The 26,678-nt window shown below is 39.8% G+C and overlaps 2 protein-coding genes across 2 annotated transcripts; both read left to right on the top strand.

The window, feature by feature from the left end:
- Positions 1-5,618: 5,618 nt before the first annotated feature.
- Positions 5,619-22,851, top strand: LOC145483896 (uncharacterized). The gene is made up of 21 exons (XM_081462458.1): positions 5,619-5,927; positions 6,494-6,712; positions 8,651-10,060; positions 10,257-10,306; positions 10,547-10,723; positions 11,244-11,318; positions 11,658-11,778; positions 12,125-12,238; positions 12,341-12,413; positions 12,936-13,038; positions 13,758-13,804; positions 14,493-14,631; positions 15,173-15,282; positions 15,790-15,913; positions 16,586-16,736; positions 17,694-17,760; positions 17,952-18,012; positions 18,264-18,361; positions 18,736-18,862; positions 20,439-20,480; positions 21,436-22,851. The coding sequence occupies exons 1-21, from the start codon at positions 5,645-5,647 to the stop codon at positions 21,919-21,921; spliced, it is 4,077 nt and encodes a 1,358-aa protein (XP_081318584.1). The 5' UTR covers positions 5,619-5,644; the 3' UTR covers positions 21,922-22,851.
- A 963-nt stretch (positions 22,852-23,814) lies between these two features.
- Positions 23,815-25,721, top strand: LOC145483894 (uncharacterized). The gene has a single exon (XM_081462455.1). The coding sequence runs from the start codon at positions 24,001-24,003 to the stop codon at positions 24,979-24,981; it is 981 nt and encodes a 326-aa protein (XP_081318581.1). The 5' UTR covers positions 23,815-24,000; the 3' UTR covers positions 24,982-25,721.
- Positions 25,722-26,678: the final 957 nt, after the last annotated feature.

The following is a 26,678-nucleotide window of genomic DNA, read 5'->3' as shown; positions in this document are numbered from 1 at the left end:
GAACAATTAATAATTAATTTATAGATAACTTAATAATTACGCGAATTTAAGAAAACCGTCGATTTTGTTGTTGCTGTGTGGCCGATTGACCGTTTCAGCGACTACCAAAGCTACAATTAAGAAATGTCGTAAGCCTCTGGCACTTTTCTGCAGCTGGAGCCGGCACAAATTCTCAAAACGGAGCGTAATTTTCTTGAACCAAAAAAAAATTACTTCAAAAATGTCTAATTTCATAACTTTCAAAATAATTTTCCATGTCTTATTACCACGTGTGCCAACTTTGGGCAGGTACCAGCTACGTAGACCTTATCTCAAATTTTGGACGCGATCTTGACGGAGAGGAAACACGTGTCAGAAATTACAGTGTTTGTATAGGAGTCTGATGGCAAATAATTTTCTTGAAAGTCGAATTCTGAGCAATTTTTGAATGGCAAAATTTAGATACCCTGCACTAGACAAGAGACTCCATTAACAAAATAAATAAGGGATGTAGCTATGCTAGAAAAAGTGTCCGGTCGCTTATTAATTTTCCATACATTAGTCTAAAATTTTTTCCGCAAAGTGACGCGGACTCTTAAGTCCTGTACACGTTCTCTTATAAAATTCTAGTCAAATGTACGGAGTATTTTAATACTCCATAAAAAACGCCACTTGACGCCAGATAGCTCAGAACCAAAAGATTTTTTTGCAAGCAAGTCACCCGCTAAACCGGGAAGATTTTGGGGTCGGTAATGTTTGTTACTTTCCATGCTAATTTAGTTTCAAGACTGCTGTTTGAAATTTGCAGTCATTTGAAGGATATCATCTTTCGTTTTTTTCGAACTCGCCTTGTTTATTCTGGTGGAAATGTTTGACATTTTATATTCCATGAATCCTGCATTTGCCCGATCGTCGACGTACAAGGCTGAAAAAACGATGCCAGTGTGCACAAAAATAATATATCACTTGGGGGAGAAAACGACGTGTTTTATTCACAAGTAGAGACAATTAAATAATCGGAAAAGGAGAGCAAATGAAAGACTTGCAGCCACTACAACCATGGACAAATTGTGTTGGAATATGCGCAGAAACATGAAATCATTACCGTAATACCTAGAGAATAAGTGTCAGCACCCCACATTCCCTCTTTCAATGTTGGGAAATGGTAAAATGAAAACTTGGGTTAGATGAAAGTGTTTTGTCAACATTGCACGGGGGTGGGGAGGGTCAAAATGCATATAGAATGAATCTTTCCAACCCTTGACATTTTTGAAAATTAAAGTTCCCAGAAATCTTTTTGTGGTTGCCCAACATGTCAAGTTTTCTTCTTTCTGCTGTTTTAGGAACTTGAACTCTTGACAACTTGACCTCTTACCGAAATTATGAAATGCCTCTTACGGAACAGTACTAAAGTAATTTAACTTAACTTAGAGAGGTCTTTATTTGAATGTCGAAAATTAATTGAATTTGCATCAACCCATTGCATGATTGGCTTAGTCGTTTTCCGTTGTTGCTTTACAGAAGACGGCAAAGAAATGTATAAAGTTTATAACGTACGTGCACAGCCATTGTTCTACTAAATAAACCATTCGTTTAGCGATGTTCTCGTGACCGTTACTGTCGCGGTTTCAAAGTTTATTTCCCGTCAAGGCAAAAATTAATCTTCATTCTCTTAGCTGTGTATCATCGAGTAAGGATGAACTTTAGAAGTTTGGAGAGCACTCAAGAAGCTAGGGTCGCTCTCGGCTGCGCGTCGGGTGACAGTTACGCTTCTTTCGTGCTCTCGAAACTTCCTGCGTGCATCAAACCTCATTGTTATACCTCCCGCAACTGAAATACGTTTTCCGATTGGAGGAGAACGTGTCACGTGTCGTGGATCAAAACTCGCTAACTCCTAAGGGCGAAAAAAAACGCACTAAGTCCCTAAGGAAACAACAACTTGAACTTTAGATTCGCACGTGATCAGGCCGTGCACCTTGAAACCGCGGCAAATTTGAGAGCCAGCCGGCGTCAAGCAAATAATTTTTTTGCAGTTTTTCCTACATTTGAGCTGGGAGATATGACCAAACACTTTTAAGTGTTTTGTTATATCTCCCAGCTCAATTGTAGATGATTGGTCCCACGGCAAACAGAGAGTTTTGTTTCCCCTCGACCTCAATGTTACCCTCGGCTTCGCTTCGGGGAGCATTGAAGGTCCCGGGGAGACAAAACTCACTGTTTCCCTTGGGGCCAGTCATTAAGTACTTAATGATACACGCAAAACCATGAATCAATTGTGAAGTTAAATTGGTCAAAAAAATACTAAGTTAGCCATTAGTTGTTTTTGCAGAGAAGGTAAGCTTAGTTCTATGAAATATAACAGAGCTAAAAGATCTAAGTAGGCTACTTTCATAAAACTGATGTATTAATATTGAAAAGTAAAAAAAGGCATCCCTATTTGAATGAAATCCGACCTTTCATGAGTAATTGGTCTACGTACAAAGCATGTTTTGTAAACAAAGCATTATTATTTTGAACATTTTTATTGATAACCTCTTCGAGAATGTTCCATAGACATTTTAAAATAATTTTGGAAAAAAGATCAATGATGATTGTTAGTATAATCAAAAAGCAGTTATCATTAAAATCCTATTCAGGTTTCTAGAAGATTTCCTTAGATTTCTTCCTTCAACTCGTTCCCAATTTCGTATAGAAGCCGAGTGTCAGTTATCTCCGTAATTTTACAACGTTTAGCTTTGCTTGTACACAGATTTTATCGAAAATATTGTTCAAATTTTAAATTAGTTTATTTTATGTTCATTTGACCAAGAGAAAACCGATATGTTGACGTTTTGCAATTATTCATTAAATTCTGTTGAAATGACTTTAATGGAAAGAAAAATGTGAATTTAAAAAAAAATGGTATCCAAAAAACTAACAAAAACGAAATCGCGATCGATGTAGTCCCAAGATGTTAAAAGACACTTCTGCCTGTTGTCTGGAGCCAAGTTCGTAAATTGCACAATTAACATCTTCGAAAATTAGTCGAGCATATTTTGTTGAAAAATTGTCGCCGGCTTTGCTATTTTTAAATTACCTTGAGGTCCTATTCGAATTCGTTCAATTGTTAAGATCTACATCTGCTAATATTTTGCTTTTATAATATACAACAGGTATTTCCGTCTCTAAGACATTGAGTGATTCCTACCTAGAAATGTTTAAAAAGCTGGTCTGTTTTCATACTTTTGCTTAGCTGTTTTTCTCGACATTTGAATAGTAAATACTTACGTTATCTACCTCCCTCGTGTGGCATAACAAAAATCGCGGACAATAACTTCAATGCCGTGAAACTGTGTGTCGCCAAAATTAATTAAACCTCTTGAATTTGAATGAAAATTGGCGTCTTTCCGGAACGCCTCAATTGACGTGAAAAACCTATTCAAGAGCACTGTAAACAATGCCTGGAAAACAAGCTAAAGACTTCTTAATGAGTGACATATGACACTGGAAAATCAACATTAAAATCAGATGAAAAGTTTCATCCTGTTTATTGGACATAATCTCTTCCCAGTTTAATCAAAGGGTTTCACACACGGCACCGAAGCCCGGAGTATGGCGCTTAAGATGTGTTCAATCTTTTTCTCCCATTTTGTGCTTTATGGCATTCTGTCGCTCCAAACCATTTCGCTTCAAGTTGATGCCGGTGCTTTAAGCGATGATCCGTCTAAAAGTGAGTGAATAAGAGGGTGATATGTGAGTTCTGTAATGTCCTAAGCATTGTATCGAGAACGTCCCTTTTATCACCACAAGACGTGCATTCTATTGTAAAACAAGTGTTGTAAGTGCTCATGAATTTTCTGACCTTTACTTGAACTTTTCTCTGGTAGAACTTGCAAGATCCTATAGCTATTCAAACAGAGATCATTTGATTTCGCAACCATTTTGAAATTAATGACCTGTTAATTAATGACGATGATAAGACAATTCTAGGGGTTTTTAAGTCAACAAATCTCATATTATTCGTTCTCCCATCAAAAACTTGGAGATGTAGCTGTCGAACATTTTCAAGACGTCAATTAATCGTAAATTGATACAGTGTTAAGCTCAACATTGTCACAACAGAATTTATCTAACTATCCTTGCTTTCTTTGATTTTGCAAACTTCATTTCGAGAAACAAAAATTTAACTCGGAAGTCATTATACAAGAGCGTTAGTTCGATTGGCATCCTTAAAATTTAAAATTTATTTAAAAAAATAAATGAATATAGCAGACTCGTTTAATAAAATTGCAGGAGTTGCAGCTGAAAATAATGAAATTTTGAAAAACCTCATCACTTCTGTAAGTTTGTTCTCAAAAACCATGTTCTAGCTATAAACTTTAATCTGATTAGAGAGAAGTGGAATTTTCCTTAGTTCCCTCTCTCCACTCGAGCCAAGTTAACAAGGAATAATTGATTCGAGTTAGCCGCCAAGGTTCCTTATTGTAGTACTCAGTGAAACTGGAAGTTCCTGCTATTTGCATCTATGTCTACATCTATATTGGATGACGAACTGATCAACTGTATTGAGATTTGATTTGGCTTTTTATTATTATTTAGTCTCTTACTACACAACCAGTGTGCAGCAGTCATCAGATAAAATTGGGATTTACCCATAACTCCAGATGTAAAAGAGAAAAAAAATAGGAAATAAATGTAACTAAATCACTGTTGAGATAAAAAAAAGAGAGAGAGAGAGAGAGACGAGACTGGCTCTAAACGCCTCACTGACCTGAAATGGCCACATTTTTGACCGAATCTGTGTAGGGTAAATATTTGATTGCGCCATCTAAATACGATCGACTCGACAGTATATCAAGCTTGTTTCGTCTCACGATGGCTTATCGGATTTTCGCCAAGTGACGAAGCCTTAGTTCGGTCAAACGCGACTGATATCCGGTAGGAGCGTATCACAAAGGTGCAATTACATGTAGGGTTGGTCTATCACTTCGGCAGGAAGTGAGTTCCACACGATTTGTTCTTCTAGATCTACAGTATTCATGAAGAAAGGTAAATACGACAAACGTAACTTGTGTCAGAAAAATAAACTTAACTTTCGATTCCCTGTTTGATGAATTGTTTAAACCGGTTACAGTGAAATTGGAACTCCGTCGATTTGAATTTGGATCTGAATGGCAAATCGACGAAACTCAATCTGAATGATAGATCATCTTGTTGTAGTCCGGACAACACAAACAGCATGGATGTTCAGTTCTGAGAGCCAAAATTTTTGACCGGGATCCGAATAAGATTTTGACTCCTAAGGATATTCCTTGGTGGAATAATATAATTCTGCGGGGTCGAAAGCTACTGGAGGTTTCGAATGGGATTTAATTGATACATATCTAAGAATTAGACAAAATTTTAACCGTCCACTAAGAAATGATTCGCTTTTTAACCGAAAGCTAAGATCCAAGACCCTGACAATATACTGATGGCTAAGAAAAAGGCTGAAGTGTAAACTGATAGCTGAAAAATTGAATGGTCAGTTGCTTGTTAAAGCATTTAACAAGAAATATAAGGAGTAACGTAATTTGACGTTTCTATGTATCTAACTTCATTATCAAGAATAAAAATTACCAAACATTTAACTGATAACGTTGAGACTACATCATGCCTGACTAGAACACCAGCACCAAAATAACTCATGGTCTATTTTCTCCATTGTTTAAACCTTCTAGAATGCCCGATATTTAACTTCGAACACGGCGCTGACGATTGGTCCAAACAAGGTAGTGCGTTCGCTCATCAGCCCATATTTGGAGCGTCTTCGAATACTGGTCACCAAGGAAACTGGCTGATTGACTCTCATAGAAATGTAACCACGCCGTGTCAAAGGCAAAGTGTCTCCCTTGGTGTCCAAGCAATGGGAACTATGACGTCACCACCCTTTGTTATCAGAAGTGCAACGTTGTCGTTTTTAATTGGTGGTAAAGAGTTCTGTTATATGTGACTACACCAAACATACACAAAAATACAGCGACAAAACGAGTCTCGTGTAAATCAGAGGTTAGATCACGGAGGGTCGTGGATTCAAATCCCATCTGGAACTAGGATTCTCTCCGAGTTGATGCTATTTCTACATTTAATAAACCGTTTATAAATGCAATTTATCAGACCAGTCAGGTGGTAAAACGTTCATAGAATAACTTTATCAGACCCAACGGGAGTCAGTGGCAACAACTTCAGCTCGCGAGGCGATTTCTCACCAAGAGTTTCCGGTCCATTTGACTTTGCTCCTGGAGGTGCTGGAATTTTCGGATGAATGATTCAAATTTCGAAAATTCAACAATTCTTAGATTTTCCGGAAACTTTCCCAGGATATTCCTCTCAAGTCAAATTGAAAGCATCCTCTGAGTATCTCGTTAGTTAGCCAAATTATCGACTACGAGTATGTAAACATGCATGTAACCACTGGATTGATATTCTCAAAGAAAAAATACACAGTCTACACAGCATTTATATTAAAAAAATGTTTCTTTTTCTGTGGTTCCAGGGGGTTGCGGTGACAATCACAAAGTTCGCATGGAAATCTTGGTTAATGGAAGTGCTGTTGTTTTGAGAAGTGGAAATTGTAAATCACAGATGCAAAGAACAAAGGTTGATCTTCAAAACTGGGTTGGAAGAATTGCACGGGTCAAACTAGTGGATCAGAGTGTGGGAAACTGGGGCTATATCACCTTTGACGACCTAAAATATGAGACTACCTGTGAAGGTAATTTTCAACACCATTAAAGACATTACTTAACATGTCTACAATAGATTAGCCTATGTATATCTTTCGTGAGGCAACTGCCGTGTTCTATTAGAAACTCAGCCGCCAATCTGGCTTACTTCTCTATCATTTTCACGATCTTTTGTGATTTTAAGGCTCAATGTCCGTCGCTTTCTCGGTTCCGGTCTACATTCGTCCGCGGGCTCCTTTCCCAAACAGCGGCTGGTAATCGAGTCTAACCTTGCTATTAAATTACCCTAATCTGTAGATTGGTGGTATTGGTGTTAGAAATATGACAATATGTGTTTGACACTTCTAGGGCCTCACCAAGTCTTTATATCGTGCGGGCCGGTTTCAACCATGTGTGATTCTCGCAAAAGGAGAACTCTCCAGATAAACTTTTAACAGACCCATTTCATTAATTCCCAATCTGGACGACACAACAATGGTTTTCCTCTCCCCTGAGAGAAACAGACCTTTCAAATGCAAAACAATCTTATTGTTTTGTCCTCCAGATTGGGAATTAACTGAAAGGGGTCTATTCCGGAATTTAAGTAAAAATTATAAGCCTCCCCCGGTTTAAGGCCCATCTACTTGTAAACCGAAAAATATATCAGGTTATAACCCCCCCCCCCTCCCCGCCCCTGGATAAACGCCCCCTTGTTTTGAATTCGTGTTATTATGATGTTTTAACATTTAAGGTAATTCCCTTGAAAGTTTTCTACTATCAAACTTTTTTTGAAACTTGGCATAATTAACATTTCATGATATGAACATTAAAAAAAATGCAATAAAAAATGGGGTCACCTTGTTTGTTTATGCGTCAGCAGTCTCTTAAAATGGGGCATTTTTACTGGTTGCGCGTTAAAAATTCGAATCACCTTCATACAGAATTAAGTCTTGGTTACTTGAAAGGCACAAAATTTTATATTGAAAGTAAAGCTTCTTTTATTCACATAAGCAGTGTTGCTTCATTTAAGCCGTTTTTGATTGCCTGGTTGTGGGAATATTGCACTTTTTCGGACAGTTCCGTGGTTAGCTTGAAGTGCTCGCCTTGGCCAAAAAACACCAAGTACGGAACTATTTTCCCAAAAACAAATCATGTTCTACCATCAAACTTTTTCTCGCCTTCAAATATGTTCTCTATTAAACTGTTCTTAGCAAATACCTGAAAAAAATCGGGCGTCACCGTGCTCGTTTAAAAGAAAAGGAGCATTTGTTTTGCTATCGAGCTTAGTTTGAGGGAAATCTCTTACGTCTTGTACGCGCACGCGCTCACGTGCGCGCGCTAATGACGCGAAAATCGTGCGCAGTAGGGATGCGCAATGCAATACTAAGGAATCACCTTAAATTAAAAAAAAAAACAGTAAATGAAAAACCTATTTCGATCAACACAGCTATAGCTCGCTTGAAACGGTTTTTTTCATTCCGGTAAGCATTCTCGGATATAAGCCCCTCCGTTTATAATCATCCCTTCTAAAAGCCCTTACGAAGTTGAATAATCCCAGGGCTTATAAGTGGTGGTTAACGGTATCAGTTTGGAGTTCAAGAATTTGGTGAGCACGTTCATCGTACAGTGCATCTTGAGAGGTTTAGCCTAAACGCACGGTCCATACTCCTCCTTAAAAAAAATGCAACTCGAATTGTTTTTGCTTGTGAAGTTCTGAAGTTCTCCGGTCTGGGTATATTTCCAACATTCCCTGATTGAGTTTTGGTCCTCTCTTGAGGGAGGTCCAAACCCAAGCCAAACTCACGTACGACGTACGGAAAAAGAATCATGTTAATCAGTGTTACTTTCGCGGTAATTACTGTCGATTTCGGATGAAACTTCTTTCGATTAGTTAATCCGGGGACTGGAGGGTTTCCTTTTTCCTGTGGTCTGTTGTGTTGTAAACTGTTTTGAAAGTGTAATCATGATTATTTTTTATGTCGCATAAGCTCTACACCCTTGTACGGACGAGCAGAGACCAATGTGCCAATCACCACCAAGACAGCAGAGCACGGACTACACCTGTGCATGTGGCCAGGCATTGCCGAGCCTCCCTTCTTGCGATAACAACAATAACACATGTGCTATCACTAACGGTACCTGCAGTTTATTTTGCAACGACACAAAGAGTAATTGTCAGTGTCACCAATGTACCTGCGTCGGCGGTTACTCGTTCAACCGCAGCAGTCAATCTTGCGACGACATCGATGAATGTAAGCTAGGTTCGCATGACTGTCAACACACGTGTATCAACAAGGATGGTGATTTCCAGTGTTCTTGTTTGAGCGGGCATAAACTGAAAAACGACAAGAAGTCATGCACCGACCTCGACGAATGCACCATCAACAATGGCGGATGCGACCACGTCTGTGTGAACAGTGTGGGTAGCTATTACTGCAAGTGTAACCGAGGTTGGTCAGCGCACGGACCCACTTGCGTCGACAACGATGAGTGTCAGTCTCAGAACCCTTGTCAACATGTGTGTGTAAACACGCCGGGTAGCTACCGTTGTGGTTGCTTTTCGGGTTACACTCTCTCAGCCGACGGGACACACTGTCAAGATGTCAACGAATGCTCGTCAAATATCGGAGGTTGCGAGTTCTCTTGTTTAAACGTTCCAGGAAGTTTCAAATGCTCGTGTGAACCCGGTTTTCAGCTGACAAGTGATGGCAGGACGTGCGAGGACATAGATGAATGCCAAACTGGCCAATCGGGTTGCCAACATCTTTGCGTGAACACGCCTGGAATGTTCAACTGTTCTTGTTTAGATGGCTTTCAGCTTCAACGAGACGAAACTTCTTGTGCGGACATAGACGAGTGTCAACTCGATCAACATGACTGCCAGCAAGTGTGCAACAATTATGAAGGTAGTTACAACTGCTCGTGTTTCCTTGGTTACGAACTTTCAGCTGATGGCAGAAACTGTACTGATGTAGACGAATGTTTGCACGATAATGGTGAGTGTTCCCAAGTATGTGTCAACACGCCAGGCAGTCATAATTGTGCTTGTAGAAATGGGTACCGGATCGCGTTTGATGAACAGAATTGCAACGATAGCTTCAGCTGCAACGTTGGCGAGTCATGTCACGAAAATTGCTCGGAAACAAATTGCGAAGACGTGAACGAGTGCGAAAATAGCGAGCTTTGTGATCACATGTGCTACAATACAGATGGCAGCTACTATTGCTCGTGTTATGAAGGGTACCAGCTCGGAGCTGATGGCAGATCTTGTGAAGACGTCGACGAGTGTCAGCAGAGTGTAAGCATGCTTTGCATCAGTTGCAAAAACACGCCCGGTGACTTTCACTGCACATGCGCCAACGGATATTCTTTCAACAAAGCTGATTTTATTTGCGAGGGTAAGACTGACTAAAATAACTTCAGACTAGTGAAACCATTATTATGGAAAACTTTAGACTAAATTGATGGACTAGCATTCCATCCATAGTAGCCTCGATGGAAGTAAAGTAAAGTATTTATCCTAATTATTTTGGGGGGCAATACTAATAAATATAACTGCTTTTCCATCTTTATTTTTTCTCTCTTTTTTTGCAGAGAAAAAGCCACTGAAAGTGACCCTCACAGAAGGAAAACAGAGAATAGCGGTAAGACATGATGGCTATATAAAAAATTTAATGATTAAATAACAGCATCTATTCGACAGTCTTTTAAATACTGTTGATGTCACTTGATCTCTCTTGCTTAGTAGTTTTTAATCTTCATAACTCTATTGTCGTCAAACTTGGTGAAGGAGTTTCCTTGTTTTCCCACAATCACCCAGAACCCACTATTCCAGCCACCGGGTCACTCACTAACTCGCTCGCTCACTTGCTTTGTTTCCGCAGCAAGCTGCGGATGTCGCCACTGTGATTAAAGCAACCAAACACATTGCAGATGAAGTGAATGGTTTGAAGAAAATGAGCAGCGAGGAACTGACCCAGACAGTTGATGTGCTTCAAAATGTGAAGGAAAAGATTCAGAATTTCAACACCAGTAAAAAAGAAGCCGGAGAGCTAATAACGGTACGAGAGCGATCAGTTGAAGCAAGTGTTCCAATGCATTTCGGCCCCGTCCAAACTACGCGAGAGGAATTTGAAATCGCAGCTTTATTTCTACGGTTAGGCCTACCGTCTACACTGATCCGTCACGAAAACGCAGCTTTTCGAAAACGTTCTTCAAACCCGAGAAAGTTGAAAACGCCGGCTTTGCGTTTCAGCGTGGACGGAACACATTTTGAAAAAGGAGTTTTTCGGAAACATTGACCTCACGATAATCACGTGATTTCCCTGCCAGGGTTTTCCTCAAACACAACTCCAAAATAACCGGTGATTGCTGTGTTTTCAAATTCCTCCGGCGTAGTGTGGACGGAAAACATTTGATGCGTTTTCAGAGTGAAATCTCCGTTTACGAATTCCTTTGGCGCAGTGTGGGCGGAGCCTAACATATCATAATATTCGGTTTTGTATTATTCAGTTGGGGACAGAGGGCTTCCATGACAATTTGATGAATGACAATGCTGATTTCTTGTGTACTGTCCACTAGGGTGTCAGTGAGGTCGTAAGTTCCATGATGAACAAAGACAACAGGTTGCCATGGAAACAACTCGAGGAGACCGAGGTAAGCTTCCCACCTTTCCATTCAACTTCGATCGCATCTTGTGTGAAGTCCTAACTGATTCGCTAAGTTAAAACTCACACCCTACTTTTGTCTCGCTGCACTTGGCTTTCAGTTTAACAATACATAGCTCCTCTTACATCAGCTGATCAGTGGCCAGGCAAGCACTGTGAAAGCACTGTCATCTGACACAATTATTGGTTTGCTTCAGTGTTTCGTGTTCTTTTAAAAACAAAATGCCGAATCAAAAATCTTGTGGCTAATATCTTTTAAATTGAAATTGCAATGGACAACGAGCCTAAATGTAATACTGAGCCAAAATCATTTCGCCTCATATAACAGGGAACATCTCCAGTTGCCGTTATCCCTGTAGTATTGGAAGATGTGGTTCCTGCAATATTACAGTCACTGGACGAGGAAGCAAACGACGAGCTAAGCATGTTCATATCGACGGACAATTTAGGTAACAGATTTTTTATCTTAACTTCGTTAAATGTGAGCAATTAAGAATTTCGCTCAATTCAGCATTTTAATTCGCACGTAATTAAGGTGTACTCTTTCGTCTTTACGACTGCGTGGTCTCAAGCAATCCCAAAGAACAACGCAGAAAAACAGTTTGACGGAAAGGGAAGCTGATTATTTCGCCGCATTAGTGTCCCGTATCCAGACAGACATGTGCAACTACACGACGAACGAGCGGCTTGTCCTGAACACCTCCAACTTCGGTTGGTGAAAGCTATGGGTTTCATGTTACGTTGTAGCCAGCCTGATGAAACAGTTTTTGAGACGGGTCGTCATCTTTTTCACAGATATGCAACTAAACGCTCAGAGTAGGCAGAACTTTCAAGGTGTGACAACTCCAACTGTGACATCCAACCACCTAAAACTACCGAGTTCAACTGTGAGAGACAGAAATGACAACGGTAAGCTGAAGTAAAAGTTACCTCGTTCATCAGATTCTTGTTTTACGTCCTGGTTTTGACTTCTAGCCGTGGAATCAAGGGCATTTTTTTCTTCCATCTCAGATACCGTGGGAATGTCTATTGCCTTTCTTAAAGGAATGACGAACGTTTTACCTAACAATAAAAGTGAAGGAAGGTAAATAAATAAATATTTATAATATTTAAAGAGGAATAACGCGGGTCCTCTATCCTGGTCGAATTGGAATTTGAAGACGTTAGTTTTTTGTGGAGGGGAAAAACCGGGTACCAACAATGCAACAAACTGACACGCGGGCCGGAATCGACGCCGGGTTACATTGGTGAGAGGCGAGCGCTCTCGCCACTGCGCCAACCCTGCTACCCCAAAAGGTAATAGCCTAAGTTGGTTACCGTGTGATTCAGTGTTGTACATAACAGGTATCTAACAATATAAGTTAGTTTGTCATATTTGGAGTAAACTGTCAAGAAGACTCGACACTCTGCAGAGTGCTGTATGTAACCGCGCACGCTGTTGTGGCGCCTTATCTTAGCAATTCCAGGTCTTACTAATTTCGTCTCACCGTATAATAGATGGTACTAAACACCCTTCCATCTTCAACGTCCTTAGATAAATTTCAGGAAAGCTAAGTACAATATTACTATTAAACATTCTCTTTTCTCTTTTCACATCAAAAAGCAGCAACTTAAATTCGATTATTGTCACCGTCATGGTGACGAATGTGGAGCCGAAGCATCTCGCCAACCTAATGGAACCAGTCATTTTACGATTCGAACATTTAAAGGTAAAATAAGATAAACAACCACTGTTGTTGAAACGGATTATCATTAAATTATTGAATTTAGTTGAAAACAAGGAAAAACTTAAAGTAGTATCAGCCATTTCCGGGATTTTTCGAATTTGTCGCAGTCACCATGAAGTTGTCCGCTTGGCAGCGACTTCTTTTTGATAATACCAGTTTCTCTCTACGAGACGCACCTGCAAGGAATCTTGGTAGTAGTACGTAATCTTGTAGAATGCAACTACCATGATTGCCTGTATGCGGGCGCGTCTTGTTTGCCTCGTTAGCATAAGCGATACAGTTTCTGATGGAGCTACAAAAAAATTTGTTTTGAATATGGAAAGGGCACAGCACAATTTACTGTCCCAAGGAATTTGAGCCCGATGTATTCAATATTTTTTTGTGCAAAGAGCTCAAAATTTTACAACGCAAGTATGAGCTCTTTAGCGCTTTTGCCAACCAGATGTTTTGCAGTTTCTGAAAGCCAATTTCTCCTAAATGTTACACCCAAAGAGCCAAAAATTTAACCAATTACTAAGTTTCACAAGCTCTTTGAATATTATAGGCAATTCGTGTCCAGCATGATGTAGAGTTGATCCCGAAGAATTGTCATGGGAAGCAAAGCCCTAGTTTGGTTTCGTGTTTTATGTTCTTTAAGCTGTGACCCCCGGCTAACAGTGCTCTATATGAAGTAGCCAATTTCTAGTTTGCTTCCCTTGCAGAAAGATTCTTATGAACCTCAATGCAGCTTTTTGAATGAAACAGCCCTGTAAGTATAAGCTTTTAGAGTTGAAATGATTGGGAACTGACGTGAGTATTAACAACAACAAGTCCGCGTTTTAAACTTTGCATGGACGATATATAGCTGAGGACTAACGGAATTTTTTATTTTTATTTTATCGCAAAAAATACTCTTTTTGCTCGGAAATGGTAACTGTTAACCACAGGTATTTAGATTGTTACGGAAAGTTAAAAACAACAGCGCTGTGTGACGATTCAAAGGGAGACTGAGGCCCCATCATATCCACACTAAGCCGGAGGAATTTGTAAACGGAGGTTTCATTCTGTAAACGCATCAAATGTTTTCCGTCCACACTACTCCGGAGGAAGTTGAAAACGAACAATCGCCAGCAGTCATTTTGGATTTGCGTTTGAGAAAAACTTTTTGGTCAGGGAAATCACATGGTTATCGTGACACCAGCGTTATCGAACAGCTCCGTTTTCAAAATATTTTCTGTCCACACGAAAACGAAAAGCCGGCGTTTTCAAATTCCTCCGGTTTGAAGAGCGTTTTCGAAAAGCTCCGTTTTCGTGACGGATTAGTGTGGAGGGTAGGCCTAATCGTAGTTATAAAGCTGCGTTCAAAATTCCTCCGGTGTAATGTGGACGGCGCCTGAACAGTTCTTGGATTTACGTATGACATTCGCACAGGTTACCCTAAACTTCTCTTTCAACAGATCGTACTTCCCAAGAGATCCTTCAAAGCACTGGTCTAATGTAGGATGTCATAAGAACCAATCTACAGAGCGATACACCATCTGCCATTGCTATCATCTCACAAGCTATGGCCTCATCATGGATGTTCACGGCATTTATGTAAGAAAAACTCTTGCACCTGGGGGGTGGGGTACTCGACAAAGTTTTCTATGGGGAGGCTATGCCTCGACGTCCAACCCCTTACCTCTTCGTATACCATTTTGACAGAGAAGGTAGCCCTATCGCATACCTTTAATTAACCTTTTACATGCTTTCATAAGCGGTCAGTAAATATGAAAAAATCCCCCAAAAAAGGAAATCTTCTTGTCGTTTTCATGTAGTGCTCAATAAATTAAATGATACAGTCATAAGGTGCTTTTGTTCGAAATATTCTGATTAAAGACCCTTTTAATATTAAAAATTACAGAACTCCCTACCCTTTCTTATACCTCAACTTGTGAAATCCCTGCCCTTTTATATACCTGAGACCTGTTAAAGGTACCACTTTTCGGGGGAGCCTCTTCGTATAGGCCATTATAAGGAGTATCCCCCCCCCCCCCCCACAACCCCGAGCTCGTACAACGCCTCATTCTATGTTTCATAGTTATTGCTTCTCCGTTTTTTCCGCCAACTCATGGCTGCCGTAATGATTTATTTCCAGGACGAGCTGGGTGATACTCACAAGGAAACACTCAAGTACATTTCCCTGGTTGGCTGCTGTGTTTCCATTTTCTTTTGCATCCTTTCAGTGCTGGGATTCTCATTTGCAATGTAAGGCACTTTGAAAATGATACAGAAGCGTATTACATTACTAGAAAAACATTTCGGACGATTGTAATTTCGGACAGAAAAGCGTACGAAAATAAAATCGTCCGAAAGTTTTTTAAAAGCGTTCGAAATATTTACGTTTCAGTATAAACCTTGAAATAGTTCCGAAGCCGCTAGTTTTTTTTTTCTTTTTTTTTTTTGATGGAGTGAACTCTAGCTGAGACACTCCTCGAGATACGTAACGGCTTGAAATAATTTTTCTTATTTTCACGTCTGTGTATCTATAAACCTCAAGGGTGCAGTAAAACTATCATTTTCACAGACGTTATTTCAGTCTAAAACGTATTTTGTAGGCGTAAACTTACGTTAGCTATGTTTAATTTGTCTGAAGTAAGATTAAGTGTTTGAAATAGAACGTGCGAAATTGTTTACACGTAATTTCTATATGCAACAGTGATGTACCCCATGTTTGCATTTGTAAATTTATTATTTTTTTTTTTTATTCTTTAGGAGAAAACCACGCGAAAAGAAAGCTCGTCGAGAGACATACTGTCTCCATATCAATCTGGTTCTGGCGATCTGTTTATCACAAATTTGCTTTGTCATCGGAACCTTTATCATTTCTGTTAACGTGGTATGTATATATAATTCCCTCGGGTGGTTTTTAACCGAAACAATTTCAACGTATCTGCGTTAAACTAGTCGGTGCTATTATGTATAATGCCCATTTATGCAACATAAACGAATTAACAAGCAGGAAACTGAGACCAAATTTATAATAACGCCAACTGCAAAGGGTTTTAATAACCTATTTCAACTTTCAAGAAAGCTCTTTGAGATTTCCATTGGTGGTTAAAATCCAATTTTGCCTTACAATAATGATACCAGGAAGACCCCATATAAAAAAGGACTGACATGCTTGTCGGATGTTTTGAAAACAATCCCTAAGAGGTACCAAGATCCTGCTTTCTGGGCATGGCTTGAAATTTTTTCATCCTTAAGAAGTACCAATTCTAAAGCAATACCCTAAACGGTAACGCAAAAGCTCTCTCTGTGGACCTTTCAAGGCTGACCACCCTAAGAGGTCCCCCCCGGTAATGATGCACTGTCAAACCGACAAATCACAATCTAGGAAATAATGTCTTGGTGAAGGACCAAATTCTCAGAACTGTACCTGTTCCAGTCTTCTCAGTGATGTGTCACATAAGGCCAAGATTCTCATAACTGGCAATCTGTGTAAGTTCAGTTCTAACTCGAAATTGGGAGAGTTCCACGGATAACACATTTTTCTGCCATTTTGTCTCAGCTTGCTTGCCGGATAGTTTCCATAGCAACCCATTACTTCCTAAGTGCTTCATTCTGTTGGATGTTGGCCGAGGGAATCCACATTTATAACAAGATTGTACGAGTGTTTAGCAACAAAAAGTACAGCAGGGTGTTCTACGTATTGGGATGGGGTAAGATTTTTAACAACTCCTTCTGCAAGTGATTTTCTATTGTAGAGTGTTATTTACTTATTTAAAATAAAAGGATATATTTTACTTGCAAAAAATTTCGGCGATTTTAATTTCGGGGTAAAAGAGTGTCCAATTTTCTATTGTAGAGTATTATTTATTTATTTAAAATAAAAGGATATATTTTACTTGCAAAAAATTTCGGCGATTTTAATTTCGGGGTAAAAGAGTGTCCGAAAATAACACAGTCGATCACTTTTTAAGCGTCGGAAGTATTTACAGTACAGTATAAATCTTTAAAATAGCTCCAAAGCCGCTAGTTTCCTTTATGGAGCGAACTATAGTTGAGACACTACTTGAGATTTGTAACGACTTCATAGTGTTTTTGTTATTTTCCCAACGGTGTATTTGTAAACCTTGAGGGTGCAGAGGGTAGAAGAGTTTTCAGAGTTGTTGTCTCAGTCAAAAACGTGTTTTGTAGGCGTAAATTTACGTTAGCTATGTTTCAGCAAATTGTCCGAAATTTTTGTCCAAAATTTGTACGACATAATGCGTCCGAAATTTTTTAAAAGAAATGTGTGTCTCGTTATGTTTCAGTAATTAGTTTCTCGCAACGAGTTTCGAAATTTCAAACCAATAACTACCAAGATGGAAAATCACCGAGGAACAAGTGGGAAACGTTCAGACGGACTTGTGCCATATATAGTTTCCAGTACTCGCTTTTAAAGACAATCAGGGAAACAAGGGAAAATGCCAGTTTCCAACTGGACATAATTTGGAGAAACAAATATCTGAACTGTTTCAAATTTTTAAAACATTCCAGTGATTAAAAGAATATATATATTTCAATGTATTTCGATTTGTTTTAAGACTAGTTATATTTTATTCCACATATTTTCCACTCTGCTAACCAATAAGATGATATCTCTCTTATTGTTTGCAATGTTTTTCTTTCATTAGGGGGTCCTGTCCTTCTTGTGTCAGCTTCTACTGGAATTTCCTTCCACGAATATGGACCTCATGACATGTAATAAATGATTCTGATTCTACAGATCAGTCTTTAATTCAGAGTAAAGGCAGTTGAATTAAAGTGGTAGTTGTTTTCTTTGACTAGCCGTTGCATTTTGTTAGTTTAACAGAGCAGGCACAATGGTACAAAGCATTTAAATTCACGTGTAGTTGTTTAAGATGATAATTGTCTTGTTATTTTTTTCTCAGCTGTTGGTTGTCTGGCAAACTAATTTGGGTCTTTGCTGCACCAGTGTTAGCAGTTATAGCGGTTAGTAAATGTTTCAATTTCTTAAAAGGTTAATATTAGGAGGATTTCAGTGAATTTTCAACGGTTACAAATGTCTTACAATTCTTATTATCGATAATTATTAATCACAAGGACTCATTACTGACTAAAAGAAATGAAACTATATTTTAAAAATATCTTAACTAAGTTCTTTCTCTAGACTTTGTCTTAATTGTTAATCTCCTTCAGTTGTGTTGTTCTATTCAAATATCTTTCTGTATATTTTCTTCCAGATCAATTGTTTCATCCTTGTCAGTGTTATCTATGTTTTATTAAAGAAGACCATGGTGAATGCAGGAAATGAAAACTCTAGCAGGAAATCAAACACGAGGTAAAAACTAAAACGACGTTTTTGAACACGTTTTTTATTGTTGCCACTGGATCGTGGCTTCTAGTAACCAATTTGGTATAAAAACTCATGAAAGTGACAAAAAGTAAAGCTGTGTGGTGGCTTAACGTCAATAAAAAAAGTTGTTTTTTACAATAACAAATTGTCAAATTGTCCGCTCTCGCTCGTTGACGTATCGCATAAATTATAAATTTGTGTGTCTGTCCGCTTATTGACAATGAGAATTGGCCAATGAGCTCGCGAGAGTTTTTGCAGTTATCGTAAAAAAAATGCGTTGGGCGCGGTTAATTTTGCTTATGATATCTGTTCGTCCGTCCGTCCGATTTATATTTATCTTTTCTCTGTCTCACGCGCAGGCGCAGTATGAAGGTGACGGTTGTGTTACTTCCGTTGCTTGGCCTCACTTGGGTGTTCGGGTTTATGGCGGTCGACAAGAATACCATCTTTTTCCACTATATCTTCGCCATCGCCAACTCGTTGCAGGTATTTTTTTCAAATTTCCTTGACACCGAGCGTAAAAGACTGTTAACCTTGCGATTCCTTTTTCCCAAAGCACTGAAGGATTCAAAATAGCATTTAATAATAGCTCATGTTAACAAAAATTCCCTGTTTCTTTCATTGTGGCTTCTAGTAACCAATATGACATCAAAACTCTGAAAGTGGCAAAGAGTAAAGTTGTGTGGTGGCTTAACGTCGGTAAAAAGAAAATAAGTTACTCTCACTGATCTGACTGATTTTCCAACATTGCATTGATATAACCAGGCTGATTCAAAAGTGGTCGCTTAAATTAAAGAAGTTAGAGTACCGATTGAAAAAATACATGTACCTGGCTGCAAAGTATTTTCTACTCTTTTGCCCTCGGCCACTGAATAACTCTTACAAACAGAAAAGCAAATTTCTTATCATGACCCCCTCGATCAATTTATCTCCGACAGAACCATCTATGAAAAATCTGGTGAGTAGTCGTAAGGCTTTTCGCCTCCCTAAGATTTAGATTGTTTAAAACCAGGAGCCATAATCAACAAAATCGAAATCATTATTCCAAGTTGATTAAAGAAAGCGTCATCGTAACTTTGGTGATTATTTCTGCTTTATTCACATATTTTCAGCTAAGCTTAATATGTTCTCAAACATTTATCAATCTTAAACACATTTAAAAACTATAGAGCTATTGTTTGAGTTCGATGTACGCTTTCACACGAAAGTGCGGTGGAACTTCGGTGCAATTTGTCATGTTTACTGGCTGCACAAAACACGCATCGGCGGGCGCTCTCATTCATCGACAACAAAGAATTTACTGGATTTTTGCACGAATAAAACTGAGCAGTATCTACGGACGTAAAGTTATTAAGCCTTGATGAAACATCAAGCGCTGCTTACAATTCAAGCGAAACTCAAATTAGCAATTATTTTGTTTTACTTTTCAGTCGCGATAGACTGACAAATTCCTTGCAAGCGTGTGGCAAGAGGAGCTAGGAAACTATGAAGTCCTGAAGCTCTGCTATATCTAAATATATCCAGCTAGTCTTTTGCTGTGTAATGGAAAAGTTGTTAATCTTCAACATATGTGAAATTTAAAGTGGAGTAATGTACAGCTCATGTAAAAGAAGCATCCGTCGGAACACAATTTGGTCAGCTATATATATATGCTTACAGCGGAACATACCTAAATTCGACACTGTCTTACTTCACTCAAACTGGAGCAGCTTACGACGAAAATACTTAAGCAAAATTCCAACAGACGTAAACGCGTTGAGTTGTGGGCCAAAAACATGAAAAATTTCGGGAATTTCGGACGCCATTTCCCCCGCGCGACATCCGCAAAAATCCTCGCAGCATGTACGCGCGTGTGCCGCAGGTGATGGCGCAATTTGTTCTAAAAATAGAATTATTGTCCCATATCATGGGGACAACCCCAATACTAGAAATGGCGCGCGCTTACGGTCTCCGTCCCCGATTATGGCTCCTGTTAAAACTTATTTTGTTTCAATGTCAAAACATTTTTATTAGTAAACGTACCTGCAGGGTAACCTTAAAAATTTGCTCTTTTTCTTCGTAGGGAGTTTTTATCTTCTTCGCACACTGTTGGATAAACGACTCGGTAAGAAATATCTCTGTATAAATAGCTCGTCCCTCCATTTGTTTGGTGAACCTGACAGAATGCTGAGATCACGCAGCTTGCGATGAAATAGCATTCCATCCCGAGGGAAGTTACTTGTTTCATGCTATGAAGCCAGGATGAGCCCCGAAAGTGTGGGACATCTTACAACTAAGCTCTTGTTAGAGGATAAACTATGAATAGGATTTCGATTCGTCAAAGCCCTTGAACACTATCCTCAGTATATTGTCATCAATAGACAAGAGTCGTTTCTTTCATTATGCTTCCCTCCACCCCAGTTAAACAATAGACACTGACTAGATGCTGGCATAGGGTAACCAGAAACGGAAATTCTGGCGTCTGAAATGAAATATTTCTATTATATGCAGCTGAAGTATTATTACTCCTAGTCTCTTCATGCAACACTGAACTCTGGGCGGAATTTATGGACAATCTGACATTTGGGGCCACAAGGTTCGGAAAAAGACCTTTCAACTCATCTGACCAATCACAACAAAACAAAAGCTCGAAGCAAAACTTTTCTGCCTTTGTACCTTTGGCTTTTAGCCCCTGGAGGACTCTGGTATGAAAAAAACGGGGATATTAGGGGTTAAAAAAGCAGTTTTAGTACCTCTTAGAGCCAAAGCAGGAGCAATTGAGGTTCCTTTTAGGGTACTGAGCAGAAAAAAATTTGACAGGAGATATTTGAAAATCAACTGACTTTTAATTTTGTCTCAGAATTGGTTCCTCTTAGGGGTGAAAATTTCAAGCCACGCCCACGAAATAAGATCTTGGTATCTCTTAGGGGTTCTTTCCAAAATTTCCGAAGAGTGCCCCTTCATTTTTATATGGGAATCCCTCCTCCCCGGGTTTGTGGCTCAGCTTGGTGATTTGTTACAGTTTGACCAGTGCAAACCAAAACAAAACAATAATAATTTTGTTTTTCTCTTACTCTTAGGTACGCGAATCTCTCATCGAAAAATTCCCGAGCTTGAAAAGGAAGAGGAAATACGTGGTTGAAACAAAACAGAGTGAACACCGTGACAGCAGCGTGTCTTTTGAAACAGCAACAGCAACAGCAACAGCAACTACGAATTCAGTCCGTCTGGTAACTGTCAACAAGTCTCTAACTGGTTCCCGAAAGAACAACGAGCCACCTCCGTTAAAGCTCGTTAACTTAGAGCAAGAACTGGCGACAAGTCGAGAGGATTCGTTCGATGACAACTCTGTGAGGCTTACAAACCTAGCCAAGTTACCGTCAAAGTATGCCGACGTGTTTGACGTACCGGCCTCAAGGCTTTTCAGCGTAAATAAACCACCAATGAGAGGTCAGGAAATGTTAGCGCCAACTTTGGTGAACCTCAGCCGTCCCGAAGATTATCCGATTACGCCGAGAGAGGCCTACGACAATCCGACGTTTGCTTTTTGGAGAGGTCAAAAATGAGTTGACGTGAAATATGCGTGATCATGAATTGGATAATCTCGTATGAAAAGACCGACTTTAGTTTGAAAATTCATTTGTTGTCACATTGTGAGTCCCTTATATTTAAAACATTTGCAGCAGTTTAGGTATATTGATATTTTTATGTCTCAAAGTGCTAATACGTTATATGCTTAATTTTATTGTTGGAACTGCCACAGCGGTGGATATATTTAACCTTATTTACGAAGAGAGTACTGACGGATATTACTTGTAAATGTGAATCAAAGAAAATGAAATGAGTTTCGTGAATGAGGAATGTTGCTGTCTGAAATAACTTCAAAGTTGCATCAACCGTGAACCCGATGAATTATGCATGAACGTTGTCAGCCATATGTCCACGTGAAGTAAATTTAAGGCCAAGTGAAATTGCAGTCCAGTCTTCTAATGCAGAGAAATAGGGTCCTGACACTATTCTTAGTCGTGGAACTCTAGAGCGTTTCGCGCAAAAAATACACTAGCTAATTCAGGCGCCGCCCACCCACAGTACTCTGGAGGAATTTGAGGTTTCGCTCTGAAAACGCATCAAATGTTTCCCGCCCACACTACGCCGGAGAAATGTGAAAACGCGCCAATCACCAGTCACTTCGGATTTGAGTCTGAGGACAACTCGGACAGGGAAATCATATGGTTATCGTGACGTCGACGTTTTCGTTAAGCTCCGTTTTCAAAATGTTTTCCGTTCACACCAAAACGCAGAGCCAGCGTTTTCAGATTCCTCCTTCTTGGACAGCGTTTTCGAAAAGCTCTGTTTTCGTGACGGATTAGTTTGGACGGAAGGCCTAACAGCAGAAATAAAACTGAATTTTCAAATTTCTCCGGCGTATAGTGTGGACGGGGCTTCATAAATTCATGAGCGTTTCCCGCGAAAAGTACACCAGCTACTTTGTTACTGATGTTTCGTTGTAACAAATTTTAAATTCAGTGTCGAAACTGATTGGACGTTTCGACGTGGTGCTGGAAAACTACCAGGAAATAAAAAAATAAAGATAAACAAATAAATAAAAAAAAAGATGCCGAAAAGGTGATCTTCAAAGCTTAGTATATTTGTAGGTAATTCTTATTGTGCAAATTATGTCTGAGGAATACTCGGGCATGGAAATCACGTGATTATCGTGGCGTCAACGTTTTCGAAAAGCTTCGTTTTCAAAATGTTTTCCGTCCACACCAAAACGCAATATGCGTATTTATTTTGAATTTCCATTTTTAATATACCGTGTCCCCAATTAGCTCTTTGTCATTTAGGAGCTACATCCTCAACTGACACATAAATAATGTATCTTCTTCTTCTTCTTCTTCTTCTTCTTTAGCTAGAGGATGATCCGATTGATTAGCTCTCGTAAATAGGAGAAATGTTTCTATATAAGGGAGGCGCGGCGGCCTCATGGTTAGTGCGCTCGTCTCCGGATCGAGCGGTCCGGGTTCGAGCCCTGGCCGGGGACATTGTGTTGTGTTCTTGGGCAAGACACTTTACTCTCACAGTGCCTCTCTCCACCCAGGTGTATAAATGGGTACCGGCGAACTTAATGCTGGGGGTAACCCTGCGATGGACTAGCATCCCATCCAGGGGGGAGTAGAAATACTCCTAGTCGCTTCATGCTACAGAAACCGGGATAAGCTCCGGCCTGATGGGCCACTTGGCTCGTATGCAGACTTTACCTTTTACCTTCTTTACAAACACTGTTTTCGTGTTATTCAAATTTCCAGACAATGAAACAAAGGAGGCCTTTGTCTTGTTGGCACAAATAACATTAGGTGACGTCACCGATATCTTCAATAACTTTCCGTATGAAATACACACGTACACAAACAAACGTAAATGTATAAATGTGTGAATAAATCTAACTGACTCGGCAAGCTAATCTTTTTAAACAATTCATTCATCGTGCGTAACACTCTGGGACAAAACGATAATTTTATAACTCTATATATGGGTCATATATCCGAAAAAAAACATCGTTTAGGCTACCAGGCACGTACTTGCCTGTTACTGTCACGCAGTGTCACGCAACTAATTCCCAGCGTTCGGTGGTTTGAAAAGACATGTCCTTACATATAGCTACACGTGAAAACCAAGCAATGGACAAGACGGTCATGACTCGTTCCTTGTTTCAGGTTTTCCAGCCGTATACTGAAATAATTCACAGTGCAGAAATCCCTGTAAAGACGAGCATCATAACACTTACTCTGTATGGCTTCAAGGCATTCCTACAGCAACTGGTGTTTGACTGCCCGCGACATTACCACGTCCTTTACGGCAGCCTGTTCATTTGTGGTCCTGCTGTCATCCTGTTCTGTCTTTCCATGCTGATATCAGAGTCGTTTTGGACTCTCGTCACTGGCTGCTGCCGTCTTCAATCCAGAAAGCGGACGCTTGTGTGGTGGAAATCGAGTAAAAGTGTTTATCTATCTCTACTTCCACCGTGTATTTGGCTCGTTTTCGCTTTTATGGAGGGAGATTTCTACGTGTGTTTAACCCTCGGTCCGATTGAGGCCGCACTTAAAAACGTCGATGATTCAAGCTCCAAAGAAAAGATTGAAGAGAAGTTCGCTCAAGCTAAAAGCATTTCAGTCATAATATCATGGGTGATGTTGATATCACTGACCGTGATCGTGACAGTGTGTGTCACGCTGAGCAGAATCCTCGCGCAAGTCGACCCTAAACTTCAGGGAGAGATCGAATTTGACGAGATTGAGGCACAAGAGGCGGTGAAACTATGGAATGGTCGCTTACAAACCCTAGCAAAAACGCAGGCTTTTGAAGTCATAGAAGAAGTGTCTGAAACTTTCAAAGATGACAAAGATGACGTTTCGGAACAAATACGTCGGGGCGCGGCCTACTTGAAGAAACTCTATCCAAGATACGGAGGGGTGATTAGCGGTCACTTCCGTAACGACTCCTGGAGACCAAGGGATGAGCATATGAGAGACATTTTTGATAGGAGATCGCCATCGAGGGAACTGTTGATAAACGACAAGAAAGTGATGAGAGGATATGGCTTACGTCACACAACCAGCATATGATGAGGTCACGCAATCTATGCGGTCTCCTTGTATTTAGCCTTCGAACAGGCTCCCAGCGAGGACAGAAAAAAATTTGACGAGCAAAGCCAGCAGACGAGCGCGAAACTGAAGAGCAAATTCGCAGGCTACTTTTTATTAAGCGTGCTGTTTCATTTAGGTGGACAAATGAGACTTCGAATTCCGGCAGGTTCAATTCCTGTTAGGATAGTCTGATCATGACATTAAGGCAAGAGTTAAAAGGCTAACATTGTTCGTAAGTTTTCATCCGTATTGGTGTTATTCACCTAACCTGTAGCCTGTTCCAGGCTCTCGGTCAGTGGGGATGATCGAAAAAGCGGGCGGGCGACGAGGGGGATCAGCGACGAGCGGGACCCGGAAGAGATATGGAGAGGGCTTTATTCCTCTACCAAACTCTGCTCGTCGCCCGCCCGCTTCTTCGATCATCCCCACTGACCGAGAGCCTGTAACAGGCTACCTAAGCTGATGTTGTTCAATCGGAACTTTTTGTGGAGTGAATTGTTTATTTATCCCACTCAACGAACGCAACTAGCTAATGGATGATATCTGATGGAATTGGGAGTCAATTATCATGATTGGAGTTGCGAAGTCACGACATCACAAAAAAATGAACTTTTGCTTTTAATGGTCTATAATTCTTTATTTTCAACCGGTGCAAAAGTAATCCCAAAGATTTTTTTAACGTTTGCTCTGGCTTGTAATGTTTACTTTTTTGGCAAAGGCTGTATCGGAGATTTTAAACAGAACTGCAACAGATTTACAATTAAGTGGTAAACAAGGACCTTCTGTCTCAAAATAGTTTTCCTAAATTAAAAAACTAACTGAAGATAAATAATTCATCTGTTACGTTTGAAACATTACATAAATATTTCTGCAGACTTGACCAAGACACTTTATGGTTTGAAATTAGCTCCCACCCCTTCACTTCCCATTTAATTTGAGCTCCTTTAAAGAGACTTTTGAAAGCCCTTGCCCCATCAAAAAGGGAAGAAAACTTGGTTTTCGATTGAGACATATTTTGAAGAGAGTTGGAGTGAAAGTTCTCATCTCCATATTGAGTATTAATAAAGCCTGGTTTTCACTCAATCGCAAGCACAAGGGCAAGCACAAGCACAAGCAATAAGGATGAGCCAAGAGAAAACGAAATTCGACGCAAACACAAGCACAAGCAAAATCATCCGAACCTTCCAAACTGTTTAGGCGCGAGGTAATCTGGACCCAGTGTTTTCACTGGCCAAACATATCCACGTATGGTAAATATCCTTGTGCTTGTGTTATGCCTGAGCGGTGTTTCGTTTTCACTTGTTGCAGCGCAAACGCAAGCATAAGCGCAAGCACAAGAAAAAGGAAAAATTTTGATTCTTGTGCTTGGGCTTGCGCTTGCGTTGCTAGTGAAAACCAGGCTTAGAAACCATTCATGTGAAAATGTGTCCTGCCTGCCGTTCATTTTCATACAGAATAAACGGATCAAACTTGTCTTAATATGAATAGTTTTAAACGAGAACTCCGGCGTTTAAGGCAACTCGTAAAATTAAATGGCCTATTTCTTTCTGTTCGACGAGCCAACAGATTCACACAACCATATTTTGTTTTTCAAACCACGTGGCTACAGTTGTCGCTCAAAGAATTTGGCGCGTAATTTCAACCAATCAAAAGCAAAATGAGGTTCCCATCCAGTC

The sequence above is a fragment of the Orbicella franksi genome, chromosome 4, assembly GCF_964199315.1.
Source record: "Orbicella franksi chromosome 4, jaOrbFran1.1, whole genome shotgun sequence".
Taxonomy (NCBI): Eukaryota; Metazoa; Cnidaria; class Anthozoa; order Scleractinia; family Merulinidae; genus Orbicella; species Orbicella franksi.
Note: the sequence above shows the minus strand (reverse complement) of the source record. Positions and strands in the feature narration are given on the sequence as shown.

Bases quoted from the DNA above. Each gene is read 5' to 3' on its own strand.
- LOC145483894 (XM_081462455.1), top strand. From the start codon at position 24,001: ATGTCCTTACATATAGCTACACGTGAAAACCAAGCAATGGACAAGACG.
- LOC145483896 (XM_081462458.1), top strand. From the start codon at position 5,645: ATGGTCTATTTTCTCCATTGTTTAAACCTTCTAGAATGCCCGATATTT. The intron at 15,914-16,585 runs GTATGTATATAT...ATTTTGTCTCAG, and splicing joins TTATCATTTCTGTTAACGTG to CTTGCTTGCCGGATAGTTTC. The intron at 18,362-18,735 runs GTAAAAACTAAA...TCTCACGCGCAG, and splicing joins AGCAGGAAATCAAACACGAG to GCGCAGTATGAAGGTGACGG.